Raw genomic sequence first — 25,642 nt, 5'->3', positions numbered from 1 at the left:
GGACGTCGGTAGAAAGGAAAAGACACTTGGAACTAGTCTCCAAAACTGAAGTTTACATCAGCTTTTCGTCACGTAAGACGCCCACGCAGCCTGCCCGGAAACTCACCGTCTTGGAGTTCTTCGCGTCCCGCATGAGCCGTTCCGCCGCCTTCACGTCCTCCTGGACGGCGTCCCCCACGCAGTTGCGCAGGGAGTTGAGGTGGTCCTGGACCTTCACACATATCCTGTCGATCATCTGCCCACGCGCGAGGTGACAGCCCGGGTTCGGGTGGAAGGAAGCACAGAACAAATGAGGACGGAAACTTCTTCCCTCTGGAATTTCCGAGAGGGCAGCCCGTGGCCCATTACTGTCGATTTGCAGGAAAAGCCTCGGGCAACATTAACCCCAGGAAAACTGAAGGAAATCCAATCCCCTCTGTGGCTTACAAAAGGCGGCGTGTAACCCCGGCCAGTCTGGATCGGTGGACTGAGCGCCAGCCTGAGGACCAAAGGGTGGCCGGTTCGATTCCCATCAGGGCACATGCCTGGGTTGCAGGCCAGGTGCCCAATAGGGGGCGTGCGAGAGGCGACCACACATGGATGTTTCTCTCCCTCTCTTTCCCCCTCCCTTTCCTTCTGTCTAAATAAATCTTAAGAGAGAAGCAGCTGCAGCTGATTTCCCCTCTGTGAACGAGGAAGAAGTCGGAAGCACGCGGCACGCCGAGACGTCTGCTAAGGAAACCACGGCAGATGGTCAGGGTCTGGCTGCAGCGGTCTCCGCACTTCCAACATGGGAACTGGGAAGTGACGAGAAGCCACCAAGCGCTCAGGGCCGAGATCAGTCCCTTGCAGGAAACAAGGCTCTGGTAATGTCAAAATAATGCTGTTCTCCCAAGTCGCCCTGTCACTTCACAAATATTCGTAATTATTTTTCTCAACGTGCATCACTTTACTTCTCTGCAAATAACACCTGCTGACTGCAGCGTATTCAGACGATGCTGGGAAGAGGGAGGGGACAAAAGCCACTGAGCCGCCTGGCCAACAGAGCCCTCCTCTCTTGAAAGTCTGTGCCCACAGGCACCCGAGAAATTTCNCCAACATGGGAACTGGGAAGTGACGAGAAGCCACCAAGCGCTCAGGGCCGAGATCAGTCCCTTGCAGGAAACAAGGCTCTGGTAATGTCAAAATAATGCTGTTCTCCCAAGTCGCCCTGTCACTTCACAAATATTCGTAATTATTTTTCTCAACGTGCATCGCTTTACTTCTCTGCAAATAACACCTGCTGACTGCAGCGTATTCAGACGATGCTGGGAAGAGGGAGGGGACAAAAGCCACTGAGCCGCCTGGCCGACAGAGCCCTCCTCTCTTGAAAGTCTGTGCCCACAGGCACCCGAGAAATTTCCCCTACTGCAAACGCTCCCCGTGAGGCTTTTATCACGGGCGCCCTTCCATCATCCTCTCTTGATACGAAGCAGCTACAAAACGTACAACCGCCCCTGCGTGAGGCAGGGAGTGTGCAAGCCACGCCCGTGGCCTCCCAGGACGGTCAGTCCCTCTCCGCCCAGTGACAGCCCGCTTGGAGGACCTGCTGGTCTCTCCCGTCTTCTGGCTTCCATCCTGAATTCAAACACTGGTCTCATTTCCGTATTTTTCGTTTTAAATTTTAGAAAATAACAACTAAAAATTTAGCACACAGGTATACCACCCCTCAACTTTCTGCCTTTCCAATGCCTGATTTTAATTTCCAGTAACAACAATTTTCGTTGTAACAATAATTCGACTTTTCCTTTTTGTCTAAGTTGGTATGAAAATTTTAAACCCACTTAAATGCAGCTACGGAGTTATGCTTATGGGGTCCACAGAGAAAGAAATTAAATTGCATGTCTTTCAATCTTGCCGACTATCCCAAGAGTGACCACTTTTAAAAGCTGCTACCAGTTTTTGTAACTTTTTATGATTTTATTTTTTGCTATAGCTTCTCATTTGTGCCTCACTGTACACTTCCTTATTTTCTTTTTTATGCGAAAGAAACTCCTCAGAAGACTTCATGGGGGAAGTGGGGATGGAATTTCTGGGCCCACACCTCAAGATAGTTTCACTCCGCCTTCAGGTTCCCTGCTAAGAGAGCTAGGTATAGAATTCTCGGTCCACAACAGGTCACCCTCTGAATGACACGCATTTCCTCGTTTGCTTCTAGCAGTTGGGACCAGGGCCAAGGACCGGTCCCAGCTCCCCGGTAAGGTTTCCATTTATTCTCCCTGGAACGCTTTCAGGTTTTTTTCTTTATTCTGGTATCTGGCCAGGAAGAGTCTAGCGGAGGGTCGTGTGCCCATTTGTTCTGATCAACTTTAGTAGGTCACCTCAACCCAAGACTCCTGTTTTCTATTATTCTCACGCTTTTTCAGCTTTTTCTATTGTTTCTCTTTTTACATTTTCCCATTCCTATGAGAGGGCTGTCGGTCACTTAGAATGTCTCAACTCTCTGACTTAGTTCCCATCTGCCTTTTCAGTGCACGTGAAATGTTTCCTCCACTCCCCACCTCCGCCCCCTGCAAAAAAATAAAAACCATCCCGGAGCTTGTTGGGGTGCCCGAGGCTCTGCCTCGGTCCGGGTGCTGACCGCCGCCCCCCCGCTCTGCGAGGACGCCCCTCCCCAGCGGCCACCCCGGTCCCCTTTTGCGAACCAGCTCAGCTCAGCGCTGTGGTCTGCTCTGCTCTTCCTTTGACACATGCTGCAAGTTTTCCTCAAATACCTTGTAATCCTTGAGTTTGACTGGTATTTTTAGGGGAAACTATTCCACACTTTTAAAATTATTATAAGGCTCTTTTCCTCCCTCACGTTGAGTACAGAGAAGAGAAAAAAAAGCATTTGACTTCCTCTTCAGCTCTTAAGTCTTCATTAACATCAACTAACTCTTCGCTGCTCAGAAGAATCTGGGGCCTTGTTCTGTGCTCAGAAGCCCCAGGACCTAGACACAGACGGTCTGCGAGGCGGCCACGTGATGACCCTCCAGTGCCACCATCTGCCGTCCTGAACTCTACTTCTCGTGCCTCAATCCACAAGGCCCCGCCCTGACCCTCTGCTGAAAGGCACGAAACCCAGCACCGATTAAAAGCGTGGATTTGGCCTGCACCTTCTGCCCTGTGCGGCGCCCCCCCGAGCCCCACGAACACCCGTGCCATTGCTGCAGTCGCCCGGGCTGAGACGGGTGCAGAAGAGGGGAGGGCCGGCGAGCGTGGGCGGCTCACCTGCTGCGTGGTGCTGCTGACAATGCCCTGCTGGAGGCGGTAGGCCTGCTCCTGCAGGTACTTCCTGGTCTCGTGGTTCCGCAGCAGGTAGTTCTCTATCTGCACAGAAGCACAGGGCGCTCGAGACCTCGGCTCGGCTCGCCCGCAGATCCCAACCCCCGAGCACCACGTCACGCACCCCAGCCCCCGTGCCCTGACCCCCGGAGACTAACGAGGCAGGAGCCCGGCCATCACTGGGAGACACCGCAGGTTTCTTTGGGGAGAAAGTGATGTGCAGGCGGCTGACGTCACTTTTGGGTGACTCAGGAGCTGACAAAGCTAAGAGAGTGTTTAATCGCCTGCAGGGCTCGAGTCCCCGTGGTGACTGCCCGCCACCCTCTGCACAACCCCGGTGCTTTCTGTCACATCAACATTTAACACCAGACAGTTCCCCAGTTACACGGACACCCCCAGGGGCACGGACGCGGCTCCGTGGGGCTCTGAGGTGGCGACAGAGGCCAGCCACGCTCGGAAAATTCTTTACGGGAAAAGAGGGAGGAGACAGGGGTGACAGCTGGAGAACGCAGGCTGGCCCAACTCCTAGACACGCTGGTTTCGTGAGTGCACCAGGTTCTCATACTCTGTCGCCAAGAGGGCTGACTTAGCAGAACTTCCGAGAATAGAAACATCCCACAGAAAACGAGGAATCTTGGAGTTGCTCGACAATTTGCATTTCATGCGACAATCTCCTATAGAAAGTTCAAACGAGGCTGAGCCGAGGCATTTAAGAACCAGCCCTGGCTGGCGTGGCTCAGTGGATCGAGCACCGGACTGTGAAGCAAAGGGTTGCTGGTTCGATCCCCGGTCAGGGCACGTGCCTGGGTTACAGGCCGGATCCCCAGTGCGGGGTGCCCGAGAGGCAACCACACATCTACATTTTTCTCTCCCTCCCTTCTCCTCTCTCTAAAAATAAAGCCACTAAAAAGAAAAAAGGAAAAAGAGCCACACGCAACAGCTACAACTGAACAAGGAGGGGAGGGCTACCTACTGGGAAGGACGGGCACCCAGGCAGGCGCCCTCTAAAGAACGGTTTGGGGTGGCCACTGGGCTAGTCTTTTCCGTTGTTACTTCCATGTGTTTTCAGCAAACACCACTCAAGCACGTGGCCTCTCGTTTGTCACTGTGGCTCCCTGGTTGGGGACTTCCAGCACGATCACCTCTCCATTCTCATCTTCCTTGTGCTACGGTGACGACGACTAAATGCCAGTCGGGACCAATTCAAACGCAGACTGTGCTTAATACCAACCCTGGGACCCACGAAGCGGAACAAACTGTCGCTCCCCATTGGCCCCAAGAGAAGACATTATAGAGACGAAAAGGTCCCCGAGGCGCAACCCACGGAAGTGACACGTGACCACGTGATGTCACGTTCCCTCTCGCTGCTGCCTGAGAAGCCGTCTCTCTCCAAGTGATGTTACCGCCAAGGTGTCCTGTTTTTGCTCCAGAGGTTCTCTTGCCGGCAGAGCGGCAGGCACACACCCGCCCGCCTGGACCTTTGTCGTCCGCCCCTGTGCCCTTGGCTTTGGCCTTGGGGCGCCCTGGCCACGGCCAGCTCTGGGAGCAGACTGTTCCCTCGGGAGGTTCATGCGCCTCCAGACGGCCCCCGACTTACCAACAGTGCTGCCCAGACCAAGCCTGGAGGGAGGGTTTTAGAAAACCTAACACACTAAGCTCTGTTCTGAAAGCCGAGTGATGTCTGAGTGTCCGAAGGACCCGCCCGCCACACGCACACACATTTCCACCGGACGTAGTCACATCTTTGGAACAGCGGGGTGAACTCCCTTCCGAGCACCATTCGGACCCAGCACAGAGACCCTGCGTCCCGGGGGCTGAGGACAGAGGGCTGGAGGGGGCTGGAGCAGGGGGCATGGCTCACCATGAGCGAGGCCTCGGCGACAGAAAACAGAGGCACTAGGCGTATTTCGTAGCCATTACTTCCCCCCGCCCCCCAGAGCCAGGCAGGACGGCCCTGCAGTCACTGCTGTGAGAACCTGGGGGGCTCCTGCAGGTGAAACTCGTGGGGGGCCCTCTAATGGCCCACCTGCTCCTAGACGGCCTAGCCCCGCTAAGCTGTGGGACAGTGGGAACAGCAGTGGACGGACAGACATCTGCAGACGGAGGCGGGGACAGAGTGGGGGAGATCTCGGGGCTGGCCTAGACTTCCTGACAAAGCAGGAGGTTACATGAAGGACACAGAGGTTGTGCCAGTGGACCCTCGGGTCCACGCCTGTCCGCAGGGCAATGGGACACCTGCCCAGTGCAACGCCGAGAGGCCGTTACTCCGTCCACCTGAACTGACCGCAAGCTGCAGCCTTACCCTCTCCCTCCCCCATCCCGCGGGGCTCCTGCCGGGGCTCCTGCCATGGCCCCGAGAGCGCACGCTGATGTGGAGGCCGCTTGGGGATAGGACGCAAAGCCCTGCTCGCACGTTCAGACGCAGGGACGCAATCCAGTGCCAACGAGTGCCCACTGCAGCCGGGCTGCCGCCCCTGCCGTACCTTCTGCAAGGCCTCCTCCGTCTTCTCAGGGTTCGTCTTCAGGGCTTGGGCAGCGTCGTACATGGGGATGGGCATGAACCTCAGGGTGTAGTTCCTGGGAAGAGGAGAAAGGGGTGTTTGTTTACAAACAGCTTCCCGGGATCTTAATTCGGCACTTCTTTAAAATCCTAACAGGCAGCTGCCAGAACAACGTAGAAGATTCGGAACAGCCAGCCCGTCCTGGGCCCCAGACTGCAGGCCGGCGTGGGGTCCCCGCGGCAGCCCACACAGCCTGGTCCCCGCAGGACACCTGACAACACGGCACAACTGTCGGGAATGTGGCTTTTATTTTCTGGCGCTCAGCTTGCGTCTCAGCACTGGGTGCAAAGCTGTCAGAACAGGCAGCAAAGTAGCACCAGTGGGAACAGACTGAAACCACGGGGCAAGGGAAGCTGGGGCCCTCACTTTAGGGATCTCACACCAACCCCACCCAGTGGGCGGAGACCAACTCGGCCCCCCCGGCCCCTGAGTCCCAGCCAACAGCTGCACCATCCCCCCATGGGGCTCCCAGACGGGGACAGAACTCCGTACTTTTCCAGAAAGGAGTCCCCGGGAACACTTACTTCTCCATAGCAACAGCTATATCTTGAAAGCCTTGTGCGCTGATGTTGTTCTTGTCCCATATCACAGTCCTGTGGGGAAAGCACATCACAGAAACGGTCAGACACGGGGGAGCAGGACTCTCCCGCTGAAGTCCCACGTCTCGTGGGCCACGCCACCCCCGTGTCTCTGCACGCCGGCGTGACGCAGGCAAGGGAAACGTTCAACCTGGTGCCATCGGCAAGGACGAGCGCTTCTCCAGGATTATGTTCTTATAGGACAGGATTTCTGTCCACATAGTGCGGGGCAGCACACGTTAACCTACCAAGCAGGCTCGGCCAGGCAGAGTCTACAACCGGGTTCCCGTGGCATTCTCCCCACGGAAGCCCAGGATTTGTGTCTCGGGCTGAAACCACGCAGCGGAGACACTGAACAGCCCACGTCCAGCACACAGAGCTCCAGGCACGGAGGCGCTGCCTAACCTGGAGGGGTCTCGCCCCGTCTCCTTGGTCCCCGTCCCTGCCCTGACGCAGACGGCATCGCGGAACCGCACTCACCGCCAGGGGGAGACCTCGGTTTCTCCCACAGGACGCTGCTACCTCTGAGGCGCAAAGTCTGACACGGAAGGAGTGTTGCTGCCCCTTCAGACCATGAATAAGGGGAGGGGGCTGCGGGTGTCAGCTCACCGGACACCCGACAGGGCTCCTGCTCATCTGCAGGGTCCCAGACCCACCAGCCACAGGGGCTTCCATGCCCAAGGTCACGACCCCCTGCCTACGGACTGACCTCGGGGGCCCTGCCCAGGTCTGGCTTTTGGCTCTAGTGTAGACAGCAGCTCCGACTCATGTTGGGGAGCAGGGGAACCTCACAGAAGAGGCCTTGCAGGGGGCTGTGCTAACTCCTCGCTCCCCAGGCACCAGGTCAGTGGCACCCCGGTCTCCCTGAAGGACGAACGCTACACGGTACCCATGTGGCATGTCCTTAAGAACGGCCATGCTGTGCGTGGACACCGCTGGACAGCGCCCAGCGTGAACTCGCCCGGAACCGGTGGGCCCTATGCAGCCCTGGTGTTCTGTCTCCACGGGGACAGGACCGGGGAGGGGTGGACAGGATGCTGGGCTCACACCCCGTGCAGGGAACGCCCTGAGTCACACCTGCCGCCGCCCTCCCGGCTCTGCTCACAGGGCCCTGCCACCAGGCACCGTGCTGCTGCTGCCTGTCCCCACCCCTGGGTCGGCGTGAGCAGGAAGCCACGGCCACTCTCGGGCAGGGCTGCCCGCCGGACAAAGGAGCCACCATGCCTGCAGCAGGGACAGCGCCCAGTGCGCTGGCCAGACTGGACCGGCAGCTCCTGAAGTCCGGCCCACACCCCGCCGCGGGCACACCCGGTGCTCACCGCTGGGCCCTTCCACGGGCCACGCGAGCCACGTACCTGAGCTTGGTGTTGATCTGCAGCGCCTTGGCCAGCATCCTGGCACCCAGGTCGCCCATGGCGTTCCCGCTGATGTCCACCGCAGTCAGGGACTTGTTGCTGCCCAGCGCGTTGATGAGGATGGTGACCTCGGCCTTGAGCTTGGAGTCGGCCAGGGACAGGGACTGCAGAGGCTGCGGGGGGACAGCACACACACGGGCTTGTCACGGAGACCTGCCAGGGGACCCCCTGCACCAAGGGCCTCCCCGTCTGCGGGCTTCCGGCTGGAAGTGGCCGGTGAGTGAGACCTGCGTTTCTGGCACATGGCGGGCCTGGTGCCCACACAGAGGGTTGTGTGTCAGGGCCAGTGCCGGCCGCCTCTCCCTGCAGGCCACCATGGGGGGACACCAGGAGTGACCACGGCCAGCTCCCCGATACGAAGACAGAAACAAAAATGCCACACCAAAATGTCCTCACTTCAGCGTGGCCACGCTGTCCCTTTTTGCCCATTTCGCTTCCGGGCGAGAGGAAACGGCACCTACAGATGCCAGCGGAGGGAAGGTGCCCTGAACACCAGCCCAGACCGACCACCACTGACCCTGCCGTGCTGGAGCGCTGGGTCAGTTTCTGACCTGCATTTACTCACCAACCACCCCCCGCCCTGCCAGGACCCCCTGCCTGGGCATCGCTATTAAATTGGCTGCCGTCCAGCTGAGCAACAAGAAGGCCTAGTGACTCACGACACATGGAGAGAAAGTAGCCAAGTTGCACCAGACGGTTCTCGACCCTGTGGCTCTTGACCCCCCCAACCTGCCACCGGCGAGTGGATCCTGGATCTCCAATCATCACTCTTAGCTTTATGAACACCAATGAAAGACCCACCAACAATTAAAAAAGAAAAAGCCCACCGGAGGTGACCTGACCCCAAGTTGCCTGGTGACTCCGGCCGGGCTGCCTATTGTCCCTGTAAGGCAGAGACTGACCGTGCTCAGGAGGCAGCGCTGTCTGGCCGCACTATATCCGACCGCAACCCGATCAGCGCCCCGGCCGGCCTGAGCCCCTGCTGAGTCCGAGGTCACCACCACATGCCCCATGGATGGCACCTCGCTGTCATCCCTCTCAGAAACCCAGCTGCTACTTCTCAGAGTTCAGTGTGCTCATCTGAGACTCAGTCCCCAGGTGCAGGACAAACGCATCCTGCTCTGTAGCGTGACTGTGTGTGCGGGTGCCGCTCACGAGGAGAACCCCCGCTGCCCAGGCCCTTCCATGTCCCCTCCTGGGACTGGGCGCAGTGGCCTGGCCCCCGCTGTCCCCAGCGCCCATGGAGTTTGGGCTTCCCACGGATGCCACGTGAATGCCGGGCCGTCACAGAACAAGCTCTGCAAACTCGGGGCCCCAGTGGGAGGAGCATCTTTGTCGGAACCTACAAACGGCAAACAAGCCCTAAACCCAATCCCGCCCGTGATCGGCGGATTTTTCAGAGTCACAAGACCCAGTTCCTAACCATTTTAAATTGTTCCGCACACTACTGATTCAGAACTAGGAAAAAAAGGGAAATTGTCTTTCAAAAAAGCCACCTAATTTCAGTGACAGGAGCGTTAGACGTCCTCGTCTGTACATTATCACAGGCACAGGACTCAGATGTGCAGCAGGACGGGATTCCCACTTCCAGAGCCAACCCCACCACCTGCACACAGGTTCTCAGGTGGACTGTCCACGGTAAGATTTTCTTTGAGTGAAAGATTAAAAATCATGGAATCACAGTTTGAAGACCCCTGCGGCACAATCAAAACAAGAAACTCACAAATATGTTTTTCATAAAGTTCAAATTTTCCTAAAACATGTGCCAGGAAACACACATTTCGGGGTGACCATAACTTCGCTATCAGTGTTCCCCAGTCTTTGAAAACTGGACCGGTCCCGGGCCACAAGAATCCCAAATAGAGCGGGATGGTGTAAGTGCAAATTAAAGATGAAAAACGAACAGCCCACATTCTGAAAAGTGTAAGTTTCATCCTAATTATGCCCCCGATTTTAATAACCCAGGATAAGAATAACAGCATATGAGAATAATTAGCAAATGAGGACACGGGGAAGGGCCTGCACTAACTAGTAATGAGTTTCGCTTGTAGCCCTCACGCTGGACGCACACCCACCCAGGGAAGGGGCGGGCGGAGTGGCGTCTCCCGCCCTCCAGACCACAGCCCCTCCAACCCAGAGGACGGAGCAGGACAAGCAGGGGACGTCCAGTCCTGCCTCCCCAACCCCCCGCTTCCTCGGAAAAGGTAGCTCACAGCTTTATAGAACGTGCTTTATCTTGTATGATTCACAAGGACAAGTAAGCTTTTTCAAGTTTGCGATGTCTCTCTCGTGATTCACAGGGAAGTCACTCCTGCGCCCCACAAAACCTGAGTAACCAGGAGGAGCGCACATGGACTTGGAACTCAGGGCCCCTCGAGGCTGAGCCTGGCAGCCCCGTGGGACAGGAAGAGGACCGGGCCCTGCCCAGCGGCGGCGAGGAGCAATGCGCGGGCCCCAGGCTCGCCGGGCAGCAATGAACAGTCACGCTTTCTGCTCTGTCCACAGCGTACCTTTTTCTTTTCAGTCATGCATTTTAAAGGGCTAACAAACAGGGTACTGTTTTAAATGAAATTTCTTCACCCCAAACCAAGTCTTGGCCCCAAACAGCTAATGGGGGCGGAGGGTGGACAATATAAAAAGGGTCAGTGGAACTTTCAAGAAGAGATGGGGGGGCAGGCATGTTCTTTGTCTCTCATAACAGAAATTCCAGGATGGAATTCAAATCAGCTTCTCTACATGATACAAGGTTATAAAGTCAACTATACGGTAAAAATTCCCGCCTGCAGAGTAGAGCGTTACGTGAAGTTAGAAAGTACAGGGCTTATAAAAGATGGGCTTAGGAGTCCATTTAGATTTCTTTTAATTAGTTACAATCTTTCTTTAATTAGTCATGAGTTGAATCCAAGGAAGGGTAAGTAAATTCTCAATACCTTCTATCGCTGTACCAAATGGTAACTCTTTACTCTGTGACTAAATGACAACAGAAAACGTGTACACAGATAAAATTACCCGAAAACACGTCACCTTTAACCCGGTGGTAACACACACACAGAGCTGGAGGCAGAAGTTTTAACAGGAACACTCACCGATTCTTCGTCTTGAATCATCTGAACTAAGTTGTCCAATACGGGGGCCAGATTTCTAGAGAGATTTTAAAGATGTGCACAGAGGAATGAAACCAAAAGTCTTCAGGAGGCTGGTGGTTGTCATCACTGACTGTCCCATAGAAAAAAATTCAAAACTCTTACTTGGATTTCATGTTATTAAAATTTTTGCCTAACGCCAGGTGCTGTATGGACCGGTTTTTACTGAGCCACACGATTAAGGTGGAGAGGTCGGACTCCAAGCCTAGAAAGAATGAGAGGGAGAGAGAATCAGAATGCATACAAATGAACACTCGGCAGGAATGCAGGTTTCTCTTCTCTTTTCTTTTTTTCTTTCCTTTTCTTTTCAAAGGAACTGCTCACGCTCTTCTCCTCCCCTGTTACTGCCCAGGGATAAACCCTCCGCAAACTCACCCACTGCTTCCTCTCGCCCAGGCAGAGACCTGGGATTGGAGAGTAGCCGAAAGCGTGCCCCCTCCCGTCCCTCAGCCCAAGACCCCGACACACGGCTCACTAGCAAGTGCGAGGGTCTGTGCGCACCCTTGACAAGGCCCCAGGCCCGTGCTGTGACAATCAGCAGAAATGACACAGGTGGAACACGCTTCTAAATAAGCAAACAAGGGCCCAACCTTCTCACCACCAAGAAGGCAAAAGGCTGGACTCAGAGGTTTGTTGATGTACCCAGGACAGTTTAACCAACTTTTATTTACTGCCTACACCTCGCATTGCTGGCCCTGGAGTCAACTTAGTAAGACTTTATTCCATAAAGAAAGATGCATTCTATAAACACACTCCTTTGTTAGATTTGTAAGTCCGGGCAGACGATGCGTGAGATAACGTTTTCCCGAGGGGGCCATCCACCCCGCGCTGGAGGCGAGGGTCCCCTCCCTGACGTGCTTCGAGCGACCCGCTGCCTCTCCCGTTCCCAAGGCCTGGCTCACCGTTGTCGGAAATGTCCAGGCTGGTGATGTTGTGGATCTCGGCGATGCAGCCTTCAAGCACCTGTGCGCCTCCCGACCGCAGCTGGAGAACACAAACCCGACGTGAGGCGCTGGAGCCCAATGTCGGAGACCGTTGGCCCCGTCTCCCACACAGCCTCAGCCCAGAAGTCATCCAACGAAGACGCCAGAGACGGCCCAGGGGAGTCACCAGCAGAGAGACACTGTCCGTCCACCCACGAGAACGTCTTTACTTCTGGTTTGGAAATGAACCTAAACGGGCCCTTTTCATACACAAGGAAGGGTCACTCCTCCATCTGAGGGCCCATTCAGGGATAACTGCCCACCGGCCGGCAGCACAACCCCCAGAGGGGGACAAGATGGGCTGACTTTGAACGTCCGCCAGTTCGGGATGGGCCAGCCCTGCCTGTCCCCAGGGACATGCGCGGCTCACGGGGCCCAGCAGCCGGTTGGTGGCAGCAAGTGGTCACAGAAGGCTTTGTGCCAACGCATGGAGCCATGCAAGGAAAAGGTGCTTGTCTCCTTAATCTAATAGGATCGTGACGACTGGCTCGGACCAACACTAAGAGCTGGTTGCTCCGAAATAGCGGACTTATTCCAAACAGAAGGATAAGCGTTATAACCCAAGTTTTCATCTTTTTCCATGAAACCAGAAGCACAGTTTCCAGGGGTCAGAATATCTTATTTTCCTTTCATCTACTGAGTCCCTGCTGTGGGTGACGCCCCGTGCGGGGCGCCGGCTTCCCAGCCTGCGGCCGAGTTGCTGAGCAAACTCAATGTCCGGTGGGGAAAGGAACTGTCACTTATCGGGGACCTTCTCCCTACTCCCGTGAGGAAATTAAAATTCACACACACTGCTCTACCAAACTCCTAATACAAGGTGCTAGTTTCTACGTGTTTGTGTGTGGATGTAAAAATTTAAGGAATCTTTATTCCACTCTTTTATAAGCAGTATTTTTATGGTGCCCTGGACTACGACCTACCAATTTCTATGGCTGCTGAGTCTCAGCGTGGGGCGTTGTTTTCCTGGGCACACACAGGTCTCCCCAATACTCCCGCTCCCCCCTGACCCTGCCCCCTGGGGGCCCTCCCCCCACACCCTGTACCAAGGGGTCTCTGATAAGGGAGCACATAAACCATTCATATTTTAGCAACCTTAGTAGTGACCATTTCAGGTATGTGGCCTCTAAAAATACAAGGGGCTTGTATTTTGTACATCTTTTTAAATTTTTGCAAAAATACTGATTTATTATACTTCGGAAGTTTAAAAAAAATCAAAAAAGCGCTGCAAAGAGTTTTTTTGAGAGGCAGCACTCCGGGTCACGGCGTGTTTACACTTGACGTGAGTGTGCAAGTGGACACATCAAAGTTAAAGTGAGGGATAATTAGGCCAACACTTCGAAGAAACATAATTTGATTTTCAGAGCATGACACAAATGTGTTTTTGAGAAGATAAAGGCAAGTGCCTAAGTCTCCACAATTTCATGACTTGCTGTTAGTGATTTCTCTGTTGAAAATACATTTTCTACAAAAACCCTCTACTTTCTCTTATCGTGAAGTACAGCAAACTATTCCATGTACAAATATGGAAAATACAGGGGGCATTAAAGCACTCAATTCTGTTTTACAAAAACTCCTCACTGATAATGTTTGGAGCACACACTCCCCAAAGTAATGTTTCCAGTTGTCAAAAATCATCAAATATATCAATATACACTGATGAACCAGTTCATAAAGTACTTACACAGTGGCCAAGCTAAGGGAAGCCCAAGGAGAAAAAACAAAAAATGTTATCGGCAGAAAGAAGAATAAGAATAAAGAAGCTAAAGTCTCTATCCACACACAATGTAAAAAAGCAAAGTGTCTGGGGGAAAAAAAACAAACTTCCAACTAAAACTGGCTCCCAAAACAAAACATCAAAAATTTAAATAAGAAAATAACTAATCTTCAGTTACCAAGAGCACTGGAAGACATTCACAGGTTACTTGATGCCTGAACTTCCTTCCCCCAGAGCCAAAGCTTTTCCCAAACAGTGCAGGCTTTTCCCATGCTGAGAATGGACATCATTTGCATACATTTGCATAACGAGAGGCCAGCCAGCGGGCCTGTGCCCTCCTGGCAACCCACACACCAGCCTCGCTTAAAGGCAGAAGGAGATCAAAGAAGAGGGAGCGGATGTGCCTCACCACTGCACACTCTGCGAAATGTTAAAAATAAAATCGCGTTTCTCTAGAGGGAAAGCTGTGCCTTCACTGAAGGTAGCTGGAATATTCCAGGGGTTACTCCTAGTTCCCCGCGCACAGTTATATTTAACACTCAAATATCNATCAAAAATTTAAATAAGAAAATAACTAATCTTCAGTTACCAAGAGCACTGGAAGACATTCACAGGTTACTTGATGCCTGAACTTCCTTCCCCCAGAGCCAAAGCTTTTCCCAAACAGTGCAGGCTTTTCCCATGCTGAGAATGGACGTCATTTGCATACATTTGCATAACGAGAGGCCAGCGGGCCTGTGCCCTCCTGGCAACCCACACACCAGCCTCCCTTAAAGGCAGAAGGAGATCAAAGAAGAGGGAGCGGATGTGCCTCACCACTGCACACTCTGTGAAATGTTAAAAATAAAATCGCGTTTCTCTAGAGGGAAAGCTGTGCCTTCACTGAAGGAAGCTGGAATATTCCAGGGGTTACTCCTAGTTCCCCGCGCACAGTTATATTTAACACTCAAATATCCATAATGGGGACCAGGGCAGCAAAGACACTAAAACCATGAGAAAACGGCCCAAAAAATTCATCTTCCGTCCTCGAGATCCCTTGCCTTTTAAAATGATGTTGCAAATATTACAAATTTAAGTCAATCCCTAAGTGACCGGTTTTCTTGCACAGAACTTACAAATTTAATCTAAAAAATAATACTTGCTATCCTGGGAAATTTTCTCCTACAGGTTTCTCCGAGGACACACATGGGTTGGACGAGATCCAGCTGAGGATCTTGCCGGCCGAGCTGGAAGCCAGAGGCCATGTAGAAGCTGAGAAAAGCGTGTACAAATATAATCGCTTCCAGGGTGAGGAGAATTGCATTGTTACTTGGCGTCACATCACCCCCTGGGCTGAAACGATGGGTTGTCAGAGGTGCATTCTCCGCGAGGCCTCGCAGGAGGGACTGTGAGGGGCAGGGAGATGCCGAACCCCCCTCCGGCCTCAGAGCCCCCTGAATGCCTGTCAGGTGGGCAGGCAAACCGCCTCGCACACTCATCGTACAGTTTACTCTCTGGAGCTGTTTCTACCTGACATCAGAGCCCCTCGCCAGGAGCCCCCGCTGCCGGGCTCAGCGGGTCCTCGGCCAACTTGCTCCCCCAACCGCACCCCGTGGGCTCCCTCTCTGCCCTTTGCCCGCAGCGGCGAGGCTTTTACAGACCAGCCGGCGCGCACAGGCCTCTGCCCCGCCAAGAAGACGGTTCCTGGGGAAACACGTGCCCCGGCCCCGAGACCCCCCATCTGGAGCCACCTGGGGGCCACAGTGCGCACCTGTCCCTGGGGGTCCGCACAGACGCTGAGTCCAGGCCCCCTGAGCGTCACCCGGGAGCAGCCACAGAGGGAGGCGAGGGCTGCTTTGTGCCCACAGTCAGCTGTGACCCTACATTTGACGAGACTACTTTTCCTCTTAGGATTTAAAACAGCTCTGAGGGCAGTGCCCAAACTGCGCTTCAGTTGTAAATGAGCATTTTCAGGAAGGCGGGACTGACGTGTGCGGCATTCCCCGATGTTAAATTCGGGCTTCTCTACAGCAACCGCCCCCTCCCCACGCCCAGATAACAGCTGCCAGGCCCCGCCTTGTGCCAGCACCCCCCATGGGCGAGGCTGGCCTCCCTGCCCCGCGGGAGAGGAGCAACCAATGCAGAAGGTCAGTCACTCGACAAGCCAGTGGCCGGGCCACGCGGCGAAGGGGTCTTTCTCATTCCAAAGTGCCCGTCCTTTGCTGTGACCCTTCCACCCCGCCCCCAGCTGCACTTCTCCCAGAAAAGAAATTGCTCCTGTTTGGTCAAAAGACCAAGGAAAAGGTGGGGAAGCGGCGACACGATTAATAGGAAACATCTCGGGAACACGGAGTCATTCCTCTGAGAACAGACGTCATCTGTGAGCGAAAGGCTCGGGTCCCTCCTGTTAGCCTGGCCCTCACGGGTGCGAGGGAGCCCAGCCTAACCTTTGGGATTCAAATTCCCCAGTAAAAATGGCCTGTGTGTGCCAGGAAGTCGGGGACAAGACTGTACAGCTGGCCTCGGCCACACGCGGGTCAGACCCAGAGTCTGACACAGGAGTGGGGACACTGGGCCCGAGCTCCACGCTCCAGGGGGTGACTCCTGGAGAAGGGAGGGCACAAGGGGGGTGTCCAAGGCAGGAGGAGAGAGGACACGGGGGCCCAGGGACAGCCCAGGCTTCGGCCCCAGGCTGAGTTGGACCTGTGGGGTGGAGCCAGCTCTGAAGCCGCCTCTGGCTGCTTCCAGGGTTTCTTACTAATCCCCACACAGAAAACGAAAGTTCCAGACGGTAAACAGGGACACCTGCAGTCTCAACTCCCCTCTCTGTGATCTTGGATGGGGGGCGTCTGGAATCGCTACGACTTTGACAGGTGCCTTAACTTTCCTGTTCTGAATCAAGACACTATGAAGTTAAATCTGGGACAAGACAGCCTTCCTCCTCCCCACACTCTGAGGGTTCAAGTTCGTGGTGCACCGGAGTGCCCTGCCCCGAACGCTGCCTCTCCCAACTTGCATCTCAGGGGTCCGTCACAGAACACTGAAGCCACTGGCCCCAAGAATGGGGACTTCCTTTTCTCTTTAATCCTAAAAACCCACTTGAATCCTTTCTGAACAGGGAGCCATGGCTATTTGGAGACAAAACCCACAAAATGCTGGGCATCAGAACCTCCCTCGACGTCTCTCTCTGCTTCTCGGGTACCGTCCAAGGGCCCAGCCATTGCAGCAGAAAAGACAAACCCCGGGGAAGCCATTCCCTCCCCCAGCACCACCCCCACGGTTCTTACCTCACAGCCACTGAGGTCGAGGGACACGGCCTTCAGGTTGTGATTGCTGGCCAGACTGAGCAGCAGCGCCCTGGGGAGGAGACACCGGTCACTACGCCAGCTCGGACGTGCCCGCGCGAGCCCCGAGAACAGCGCCTGTGTCCTTTTTAGCCTGCCGACTGCATTGCTGCCTCCAACAGCCGGGGGACGTGACCCTGCCACGCAGGGCGCACGCTGGGTTGGAGCCTGTCTGACGACACAGACCCGCAGGTACTCGAAAACACTTTCTTTAGACTCAAAAAGGAAGGGACTCTGCAGCCCTCTTGATTATTTCTGGGAAGGGTGAGTGGACACTGCAAGGGGGATAAATTATTCCCAAACCCTCATTCGGCTGAAACGTTCAACTCCAGTGGGACACTGACTCTGCAGATGGTAGCCCCAAACAAGCCCCGCCTGCCAAGGTAAATACCACAGAGAAACCTGGGGAATTCAGAAACCAAAAAGCCTAAAAATCAATTCCGTTGCCCCCAAGTATGTATAGTTTGATTATACTGTTTGTCGAAATATTTGGTGTATCAATTAAAGACACACACATGCAAGAAAACACAAAAAACGGACTGAACGAGGGTTCACTGAAAGCCGGTCATACCAGGGAATAAACAACACTTACAGCCGGTCGGCGCCTTCGGCTGCCGTCCCCACGGGGGCGAGGTTTCCTCGCCCACGCGAGAGGCCAGAATATCAACAGCGTGCAATACACTAAAAAAACAATCAGATTCCCTTCCGCCCCGAAGTATGTAAGAAAGACACCTCGGTCTTATCGGGATTATACGTCCTCCTCCCCCCCTGGAGCGCATTCCTCTTCAGGAGCCGAACTTTCAGAGCTCTGGAGAAAAGGAACCAACCACTCACTTCAAGGGCTCGGGAGACAGCTTCGTGCCGGACAGGTTGATGCGCATCAGGGCCAGGGAGCTGCTGAAAAACTGCTTGAAAGACGGGGGCACTTCCTTCCCTTTCCTGAAAAACAAAACCCAGAGTCACCCTGGCCCTCGCTCCCCAGCCCCCAACTTCCCAAGGGCCAAACTACCTCACCGCTGGCTCGCCCACCGCGACACCGCCCACGGATCAGCCACGCCTGCGGCAGAAACGTAGCGGGAAAAAGAAAGCTACGTAAATTAGCCCGGCACAGCGAAAGGCAATGGTGGCAGAGACGTCAAGGCATCCATCCCGGGAAGTCCTTCAGGCAACCAATTCCTATTCTTTGTGGCCCGCGGGCTCATTGTGGTTTGCCCACAGAACTCTAAAGCGTGGAGTTTGGAGTTCTTACAAACTCCACGCTTGGGTTTTTAAGAAGTCGGAGGCCAACGAAAATGCACGGGGTGGCATTGAATGTCACGGATCACTGCCTGCATTTGGGAACATTTCTAGATGCAACCGGGCTGGGGCCAGACGCCAGCCGAGCGGCGACACAGGAAATCCCCTTGCCGCAAATATCCAGAGCTCAGAGCTAACCATTTCTGACCAGACGTTGGAACAAAGACAGAACTGCCCAGAGGAATGGCCACAGCTCCTGAAGACGTGCCCTCCCGGCACAGTGGGAAGGCGTGGGTCGAACCCCACAGCGCGGCAAGACAGCAGAGCCTGCAGCACGCTGCGAGGGGTCAAGGAAAATGACAGCCCAGCATCGGCACCACGAGGCGAGCCGCTGGCTGGTTTTGCTCTAGAAGAATCCGTGAGGGGGGCGCATACGGCATTCAGCCGGACGCGCAGTGGACACTCCGGGAGGGACAGTTTCCAGCACTCAGGGAGGCCCTCACAGCACCCCGTGCAGGGCTGAGGCCACCTTCATGGTCCAGCTCAGCCCCGTGAGAGGGACAGAAGTCCTGGGAAACCCGCTAAATTTGAAAAGGCTTCCAGAACAGGAGAGGGTCCGGCTGTGAGACGAGGAGTGTCCCAGCCACCAGAATCATCGCTCCCGGAGGGGACGACAGAATAAACTTAGGAGGAAAGAGAGTTCTGGGAATACAGAGCAGACATTCCCAGCGCAGGGGTCCTGGGTGATGGGACGAGGTCACCTGTCCCCACCACCCCCGTTCGCTCTTGGTAACAAGCACACGGCGTCCGGTGACCCCGCGGAGACTGTCCTCCTCTGGCTGCTTGTCTTGGTGCCGACTCCCCCATGTTCCCGAAGGTTCACAGTGACACTCGTCACCATGTGATGGCAGGCGTGGCCACGTGAGCCCCTTGGCTGATGGGACGTCACATCCAGCAGAGGTGACGTGTGTGGCTTGCAGAGCAAAGGCCACGAGGCCGGCCCATAAGGGACATGTCACAAAGCCACTGTGGCTGAAAGCCATGGAAATGGGGTGGGAGGGCCATCTGTTCCTGGAGCCCCACCTGCCTGTCAGGCCCATGAAGAGACCTGTGACCCATAGCAGGGACAGCCAGCCTGGCAGGTGGCCCACAACTCAGTGCCAGTGCAGCAACCTCAAGGTCATTGCTAAGGGTTCTGTCTGTCAGTTTAATCACAACCTTCCACGTGGACGACATGCAATTTGTGAGCACAGTTTTTCTCCACAAGTGGACTAGCCCCACTACTGAGGACCGGTCATCACAGACGTCACAGGAGAGCCGATGGCATGAAGTCCTTATGGCCTGTGACCTGGGCCCTCAGTCCACCCGGCTCTGCCCAAGCACAGCTGCACCGTCTCAGTCAACGCTTGCAACACCAAGTCCCTCAGACGCTCGGCTTCCCTGACCTCACTCCGCCGAGGCATTGGGGCATGTTTGCGCTACGGCCAAGATGCGTATCGCTGGGGACGCCATGGACCGCCAGAACTTGAAAACACAGAAGAATTCGCTCCCACGTGGAACAAGGCATGCCGAGAGCTGTACTTCCCATGTGCGTACAGGGTGTCCCTGTGGAGACCACAGCTGTCGGAAAGTCAACTAAGGAAACGGAGGTGGCGCTGACATCTTAAGCAATTCTCCACGTCACTAACGGGCATATAACGACTACAGCAGCGCTCTCAACTCGGGGTCATGAAGAGGAATGCTAAGTGCTGACCTGTGCTGGTCCCTCTGAGGCCCCGGGGCTCCACGCTCACGTACGCACGTTCTTTTCATGATTCTTCCTTATTCCCTGTCCACTCTAAGCTGCTGTTTGTGGATCCTTGCTGCCTCTAACTGTCGGCCCTATTCTGCAAACAGTTCTAAGTCCACAAGGCAGAAACAAGGGCCTCAGGCAGGCCCCCCACTTATACAAATGACCATGCATGGGTTTGGGGTGACCATTCCCTCTGCTCCCCAGAGGCTTCCATGCAGCTCCGGGTCACCACTGGGAAACCCCTGTGGCAGCGGCTGAGCGTCCGCCCTGCACAGACCAAGCACTGGGCACAGAGGAGAGACGCCCTGCCCCGCAGCCCACACAGGCTGGACGTCCTCACGGGAACATCACACTGTGGCCAAAGAGAGATGAGAGAAGGGTGACCTTTCCGGGCCTCGTGCTCACTGACACTGGTCCCTTGGGGCCGTGTCCTTCTTTCACACAGAACGGTCACCCTGTATTGCTGCCGTCACAACCCGACGGGATTCCCCGGGAGGCAGACAGAGACTCCCGCACGCAGTGCCGGCGGGACGGCGGCGTACCGGTGCGAGAAGACGGTCCGGGAGAGGTTGAGCACGGCGAGGTACTGGAGGCACCCGCGGAGCAGTGCGCTGCAGACCTGGGGAGACAGGGGCGTCCTGTTCTCACGGCGCTCGGGGCGGGGAGCCCTTCGCGAGCGTGACCCCCACCCACCCCCCGGATCAACACAAAAACGTTACCATGTCCAGGGGGCATTCTGTGTTGGATAAATCCAGATGAGCGAGGGCATTCGGCTGGGCCAGAAAACTGTACATGTGCTTGAAATGCAAAGCAAAAAGCAAATACGTTAGGATCCAGGAACCCGCGTCACGGCAAAGCAAGTAACGCCCCACAGAAGAGTCACCCGAACCCTCCCAGACTGTCTGTCCTCCAGCCTCCGAGTGAGGGAGCAGTTTACATCACGGCCTCGTCTCTCTGGAGAGCAACAAAATGTGAAGGAGAGTTAAAATAAAAATTATGTGTAAGGAAAAACAAGGCCAAAGGGAATCTCAGCTACAAACTGTCATTTTTGGCCCATGCCCCACGTGTCCTGATTAGCCCCAATTTTAGAACTTGGGGACAGTGGCAGCGAGCTTCCCCGGCTGAGGCGGGAGCAGCCCCTGAAGGGGAGTCGCCCCCACGAACATGCCCACCACTTCCGAAAGCATTCAAGGAGCCATGAACCTGACTTTGAACCCTGAAGGACAGTCTCGGCTGTACTCTCTCTGTTCACACAACCCTTCTCCGACCCCGAGTCACTTCCAAAGCCCGGCAGGAACAGGCCCAACAGTGCGGTCAATTTTGCTTCCTTTTCGTCTCCCACGTGGCTAAGAAAAACCAGGTTTCGGAGGGGGCCCAATGCCGGGACCCGCGCCTCCTCACCCCCGTGCAGGGCCCTCGGCACGGTCAAGTCAGGGGGCCCCTGTCCGCCCCTCACGGCCTAATTCCCTAACGTGTGAGCAGCACCTTCCAGAGCACAACAGGCCGCATCAGAAGTTCTCAGAAGGCCCAGCTCTGGGCTTCCCCTGCTTTGCCTGGTGCGAGGTTGTACTCCCAGCCACCAGCGGGGGGAGCCTCATCGCCTCGTGTGCAGACACAACCTGCTTGGGGGACACTCTGGCTCAGGGCCAGGGAAGGGCTCCCTGCACCCGCACCACACTGTGGTGGGGGGTGCACCCCCAGCCAGGGCTCTCGCTTGTCACGGTCAGGTTCTGGGGGCTTCCCGACGGGCTCCTTTCCCCTCCGGGTGGAGCAGGTGGACGCATCCCCAGGGCAGGGGGCGGGGAACCTGGGTGGTGCCCAGGAAGGCACGGTGCCAGGGGAGGGTGCTGCCTGAGGCTTCGCGTGGAAGGGGCACCAGCCCTGGGGCAACTCCTGCTGCCCGGTGGGGAGAGGGACACAGAAGGGAAGGGAAAAGGAGAGTCCCAGAGAGTGGAACCACGCGAGGGCCTTCGAAGACGCCTGCTTACTGGGAAGAAGGCACCTCTTCTAGACTCTGTGACGGGGACCGGCGGTGACATCATTCCTGACTCCCAGCACCACTGAGTTCTGACAGACCCCTGCAGTGGCAACTCGGTTGCACGAGAAACCTCATGCTCCGGGGGTGGGGGAGCTTCCCCTGCACCTCACACGCCCAGAGAGCCCCGTCCTCACCGACCGGGCCCCACTCCCTGCTGCGCCCGCGAAGATCCCCCGTCAACTGCCCACCACACACAGGACACACGCGTGTCCCCAACAGAATCATTTACTGATGTCATGACTCAGTTCCGTGACCCACCTTTCCTAACAGGCTACTTTCACGGGGCCAGTAATGTTTTCCAACCAAGAAAAAAAACTCCCTCAAAACAAGTATTTCCAAAAAGACTCACACACCTCACCAACAGTAAGTGAGGGAGAGAAAACAAAAATCTATGTGACAGATGACATTTAATTATGGGAGGCTCTGAAATTTCTCCCCAAAACATGTCATGGGCTCATCCCCAAGTGATTTTCAGGAGCCGCGTGCAGGAGTGTCCGACCTTCGGGCATGTCTGGGCCGCACTGGAAGAAGAAAAGTTGTCTCGAGCCACACAGTAAACCCACAAACACCAACGAAAACCGTAAGCAAAACAAGGTTTTAAGTAAATACACAGTTTTGTGCCGGGCCCCCACCCGTAGCCATTCTGGGCTGCATGCGGCCCGCAGGCCACAGGTCGGACACCCCTGAAGGGAGGGGTAGGGGAGCGAGCTGGAGAGCGTGCGTGGAAACTGTTCCCGAGTCGCTATTCAGGCTTACTGAACACGGAGTCTGCAGCAAGGAGGGCACACCTACCGAGAGGTCGTCTCCGCGGAGGGCGTTCCCTGAGAGGTCAAGGTGGGAGAGGGTGGTGGCGGTCAGCGGGTTGGCACTGAGGGACTGAGAAAGGCTGCTCACCCCTGAAACGGCGAGAAGATGCAGATCAGTCCCCATTCCAGGAGTGCGGTGAGGCTGGTGGGGTCTATTTAGAGGGCCCCACCACCCATCAAACTGCAGGACTGAGGTGAGCTGTGAGCACCGGCCCCTGGGGACAGCAGGGTGGTCGCAGAGCCGGCCACATCACCAGCCAGGAGAACCCCGCGCAACAGCGGCATTCTGTCCCACTTCTGATGTGGACGCAAAGTGTTTTCCTTTGAAGGCCGAAACAAAGCAGGCGGCCTAACCGTTTCTATCTTGCCCCTGACATGGCCGGCGGATCCCGGCTCAGCTCAGTGTATGGTCCTCGGCGATGTGGGCGCCGATGCGGGGGCTTAGTCTCCCTAAACACGGGGGAGTCCGTGGGACTGGGCTGACCGCCTGACGTGGGGGCTCCAAGCAAGACCGAGTGGGGTGGACCTCCCAGAGCGGACGGCCGTGTGCACAACAGGAAACGCAGCCCAGTGACAACACTGGTCTTGAACTCTGCACACTGTGCACACCAGGTACATCCCACCTCACTCAGAGTGGACAGAACAAGACCGGAAACACCGCCTCCGAAACCAGGAACGAACACACAGTGTGGGGGGCGGGGGAGTTGTGTCCGTGGGCGCCGGGACTGCGACCAGGGCCAGGGCACGGTGGCTTTCTAACAAGCCACTTCCTGTCACGGGGAGCACGGGCTCCAGGAGGGTCCCGAGAGGTCATGCTGAAGGTGACAGTCACCAATCCCGATGCGGCAGGGACATAGGCCACCACCAGTTCTTTCTGTTTTCACTGGAATTCCAAGGTTCTCACGGCATGTTTTGGAAACATGGTTATTCCTAAATTGAGCATACTTTCATAAATAATTTGGTTTTTTAAAAATTTCAGTAAAATTCTTGAGGATCTAGGCTGTGCCTGAAGAGAACCGGGACAAGGGGTTTTCGCCCCACCTGGACAGGCCTCCACAGGGCCAGGGGGCCAGGCCAGACCCGGCCTGCCCTCTGGAAGCCTGAGACCCTGAGCAAAGAGCAGCGAAAGGGACAAAGAAGGGACCCTGCATGTCCTGAGCGGGTCGCCAAAGCCGTGTCCTGGACACGGGAGAGACGGGCGTGGAGTGAGAAATATTTTACTGAAGTCTAAGGAGGAATTTCTTGGCTATCAACTCAACATTTATTAAGTGCTCGTAAAATGTTTGTTCAAGGCTGGGGACCGGCATTACTGGAACTAAGACCCATTCTTTGCCCTCAAAAAAGTTCAAAGAAACCCGACTCCAGGGTGGAGAGTCGGCACACACAGGGAGCAGTGATTCGCTGGCGTGGGTCTTTGAGGAGAGCCTGCTGCGTCTGGGCCTGGACCACGGGGACCTGGGGCCCCTGCCTCGCCCCCTCCCCCCCTCCCCCCCACGGCCGGCCCAGGGCGACAGGGCGGGAAGGAATAATGCAGGGCAGTCAGGACGAGCAGAGGCACGAGAAACAGAGCCCGGACGGCTGCCTGGGTAAGACACAGAGGCCTGCACAGCCTGAGGAAGCTCGCCTCTGGGGGTGACATCGGTGACGGTGAGGTCGCCTGTCTCAGGAAACCCACGTCCCAGGCACGTGCAGAATCCACCAGACTCTCGCCAAGACAATCAATCACTTGTAAAGCCACTTCCTCTGAGAGCTGTAACCGACCTCAGGGAATAAACCCCAGAAGGGACGGGCCAGGTCAGTGCGGATAGCACGGTGCCCTGTGACGGGCACCAACGCCAGGCACCGACCAACCCTGTACCGACTCTGGCAGGAAGAATCCCGTTCTGCCCAGCCTCACGCTACTGCTTGGAGGGAGGGCCCTCGTCCACCCTCGTGGGCCCACATGCACGGGACGCCCGAGTTCACAGGTGCGCTGCAGCAGCAAAAACACAGGATGGAAAACGTCGGTACTCTCCCCGGGCAGAGGGCCCGGCCGCGCTGGGCTCAGCTGCCTGGTGGCTCTGCCGCTGCCGCTGGTGCCCACCAGAGACCCTACAGCTGGGGCCGGGGGAGCAGAAGGCCTGAGCCGACACAGCCCGGCCACCAGCAGGACAGTCCCTGGAAACCCAGAAAACTGTCATACCACGAACATCTTAGGAGCAGACGGCGTGTCTGAGGACAGTGTGGACGTCGTGGGGACATAAAAAAAAACCTCCTGAATTCTGGGGTCAGGACAACAAATGCTTCCCAACAACGAAAACAGAGGCTGAATTCCATGAGAGCTCACGGCTACAGCCGAGTGGGCAGCCTCGCCGGCTCCCACAGCCATCGGCCAGGGCCACGGAGGATTTAAACGTCAGCGTTCAGGCTACACGGCACGTGGAGGTGCACAGGAAGTTCTGGGAGCTTCCAGGCCAGTGACCACGGCCACCCCAGCCAGGCAGCCGCCCCACCCCTCCCTGTGTGTCTCCTCCTGCGGTGGCCCATCTGTCCTCTAGTGCACCCCTCAATCAACTGGTAAATTCAGGAAGGGTTTCCCTGAGGTCACCGGGCCGCTCCCACAAACTCATCAAATCCAGGCTGGGGGCATTGGAACCTCTGGTGACTCGGCCTCGACTGGGCGTCTGCGGCAGGGGGAGGGGTGCAGCCAGTGGGACTGGGCCCTCCGCCACGGTCCTGACACCGTCACCTACAGCCAGCGTCAGAACTGAGCCGACTGTGGGACACCAGCT

The 25,642-nt window shown here is 56.0% G+C and overlaps 1 protein-coding gene across 2 annotated transcripts in view; it reads right to left on the bottom strand.

Annotated features, from left to right (window-relative positions):
• The window catches only part of CARMIL1 (capping protein regulator and myosin 1 linker 1), a 145,760-nt gene that overhangs the window by 36,108 nt on the left and 84,010 nt on the right, over nucleotides 1-25,642 (bottom strand). For both annotated transcript variants that reach the window (XM_037051398.1, XM_037051399.1), the window contains exons 13-25: nucleotides 22,858-22,961; nucleotides 20,747-20,824; nucleotides 20,570-20,646; nucleotides 17,834-17,938; nucleotides 16,943-17,012; nucleotides 11,882-11,963; nucleotides 11,085-11,184; nucleotides 10,923-10,977; nucleotides 7,777-7,949; nucleotides 6,368-6,436; nucleotides 5,766-5,859; nucleotides 3,229-3,327; nucleotides 107-235 (exon numbers count right to left, since the gene is read on the bottom strand). In XM_037051398.1, coding sequence (XP_036907293.1) covers nucleotides 107-235; nucleotides 3,229-3,327; nucleotides 5,766-5,859; nucleotides 6,368-6,436; nucleotides 7,777-7,949; nucleotides 10,923-10,977; nucleotides 11,085-11,184; nucleotides 11,882-11,963; nucleotides 16,943-17,012; nucleotides 17,834-17,938; nucleotides 20,570-20,646; nucleotides 20,747-20,824; nucleotides 22,858-22,961 — 1,235 coding nt within the window. The remainder of the gene's footprint in view (nucleotides 1-106; nucleotides 236-3,228; nucleotides 3,328-5,765; nucleotides 5,860-6,367; nucleotides 6,437-7,776; nucleotides 7,950-10,922; nucleotides 10,978-11,084; nucleotides 11,185-11,881; nucleotides 11,964-16,942; nucleotides 17,013-17,833; nucleotides 17,939-20,569; nucleotides 20,647-20,746; nucleotides 20,825-22,857; nucleotides 22,962-25,642) is intronic.

Source organism: Sturnira hondurensis, unplaced genomic scaffold (genome assembly GCF_014824575.4).
Source record: "Sturnira hondurensis isolate 20B ecotype Veracruz unplaced genomic scaffold, ASM1482457v3 Scaffold0007217, whole genome shotgun sequence".
Taxonomy (NCBI): Eukaryota; Metazoa; Chordata; class Mammalia; order Chiroptera; family Phyllostomidae; genus Sturnira; species Sturnira hondurensis.
This window is presented reverse-complemented; position numbering and strand designations above follow the sequence as displayed.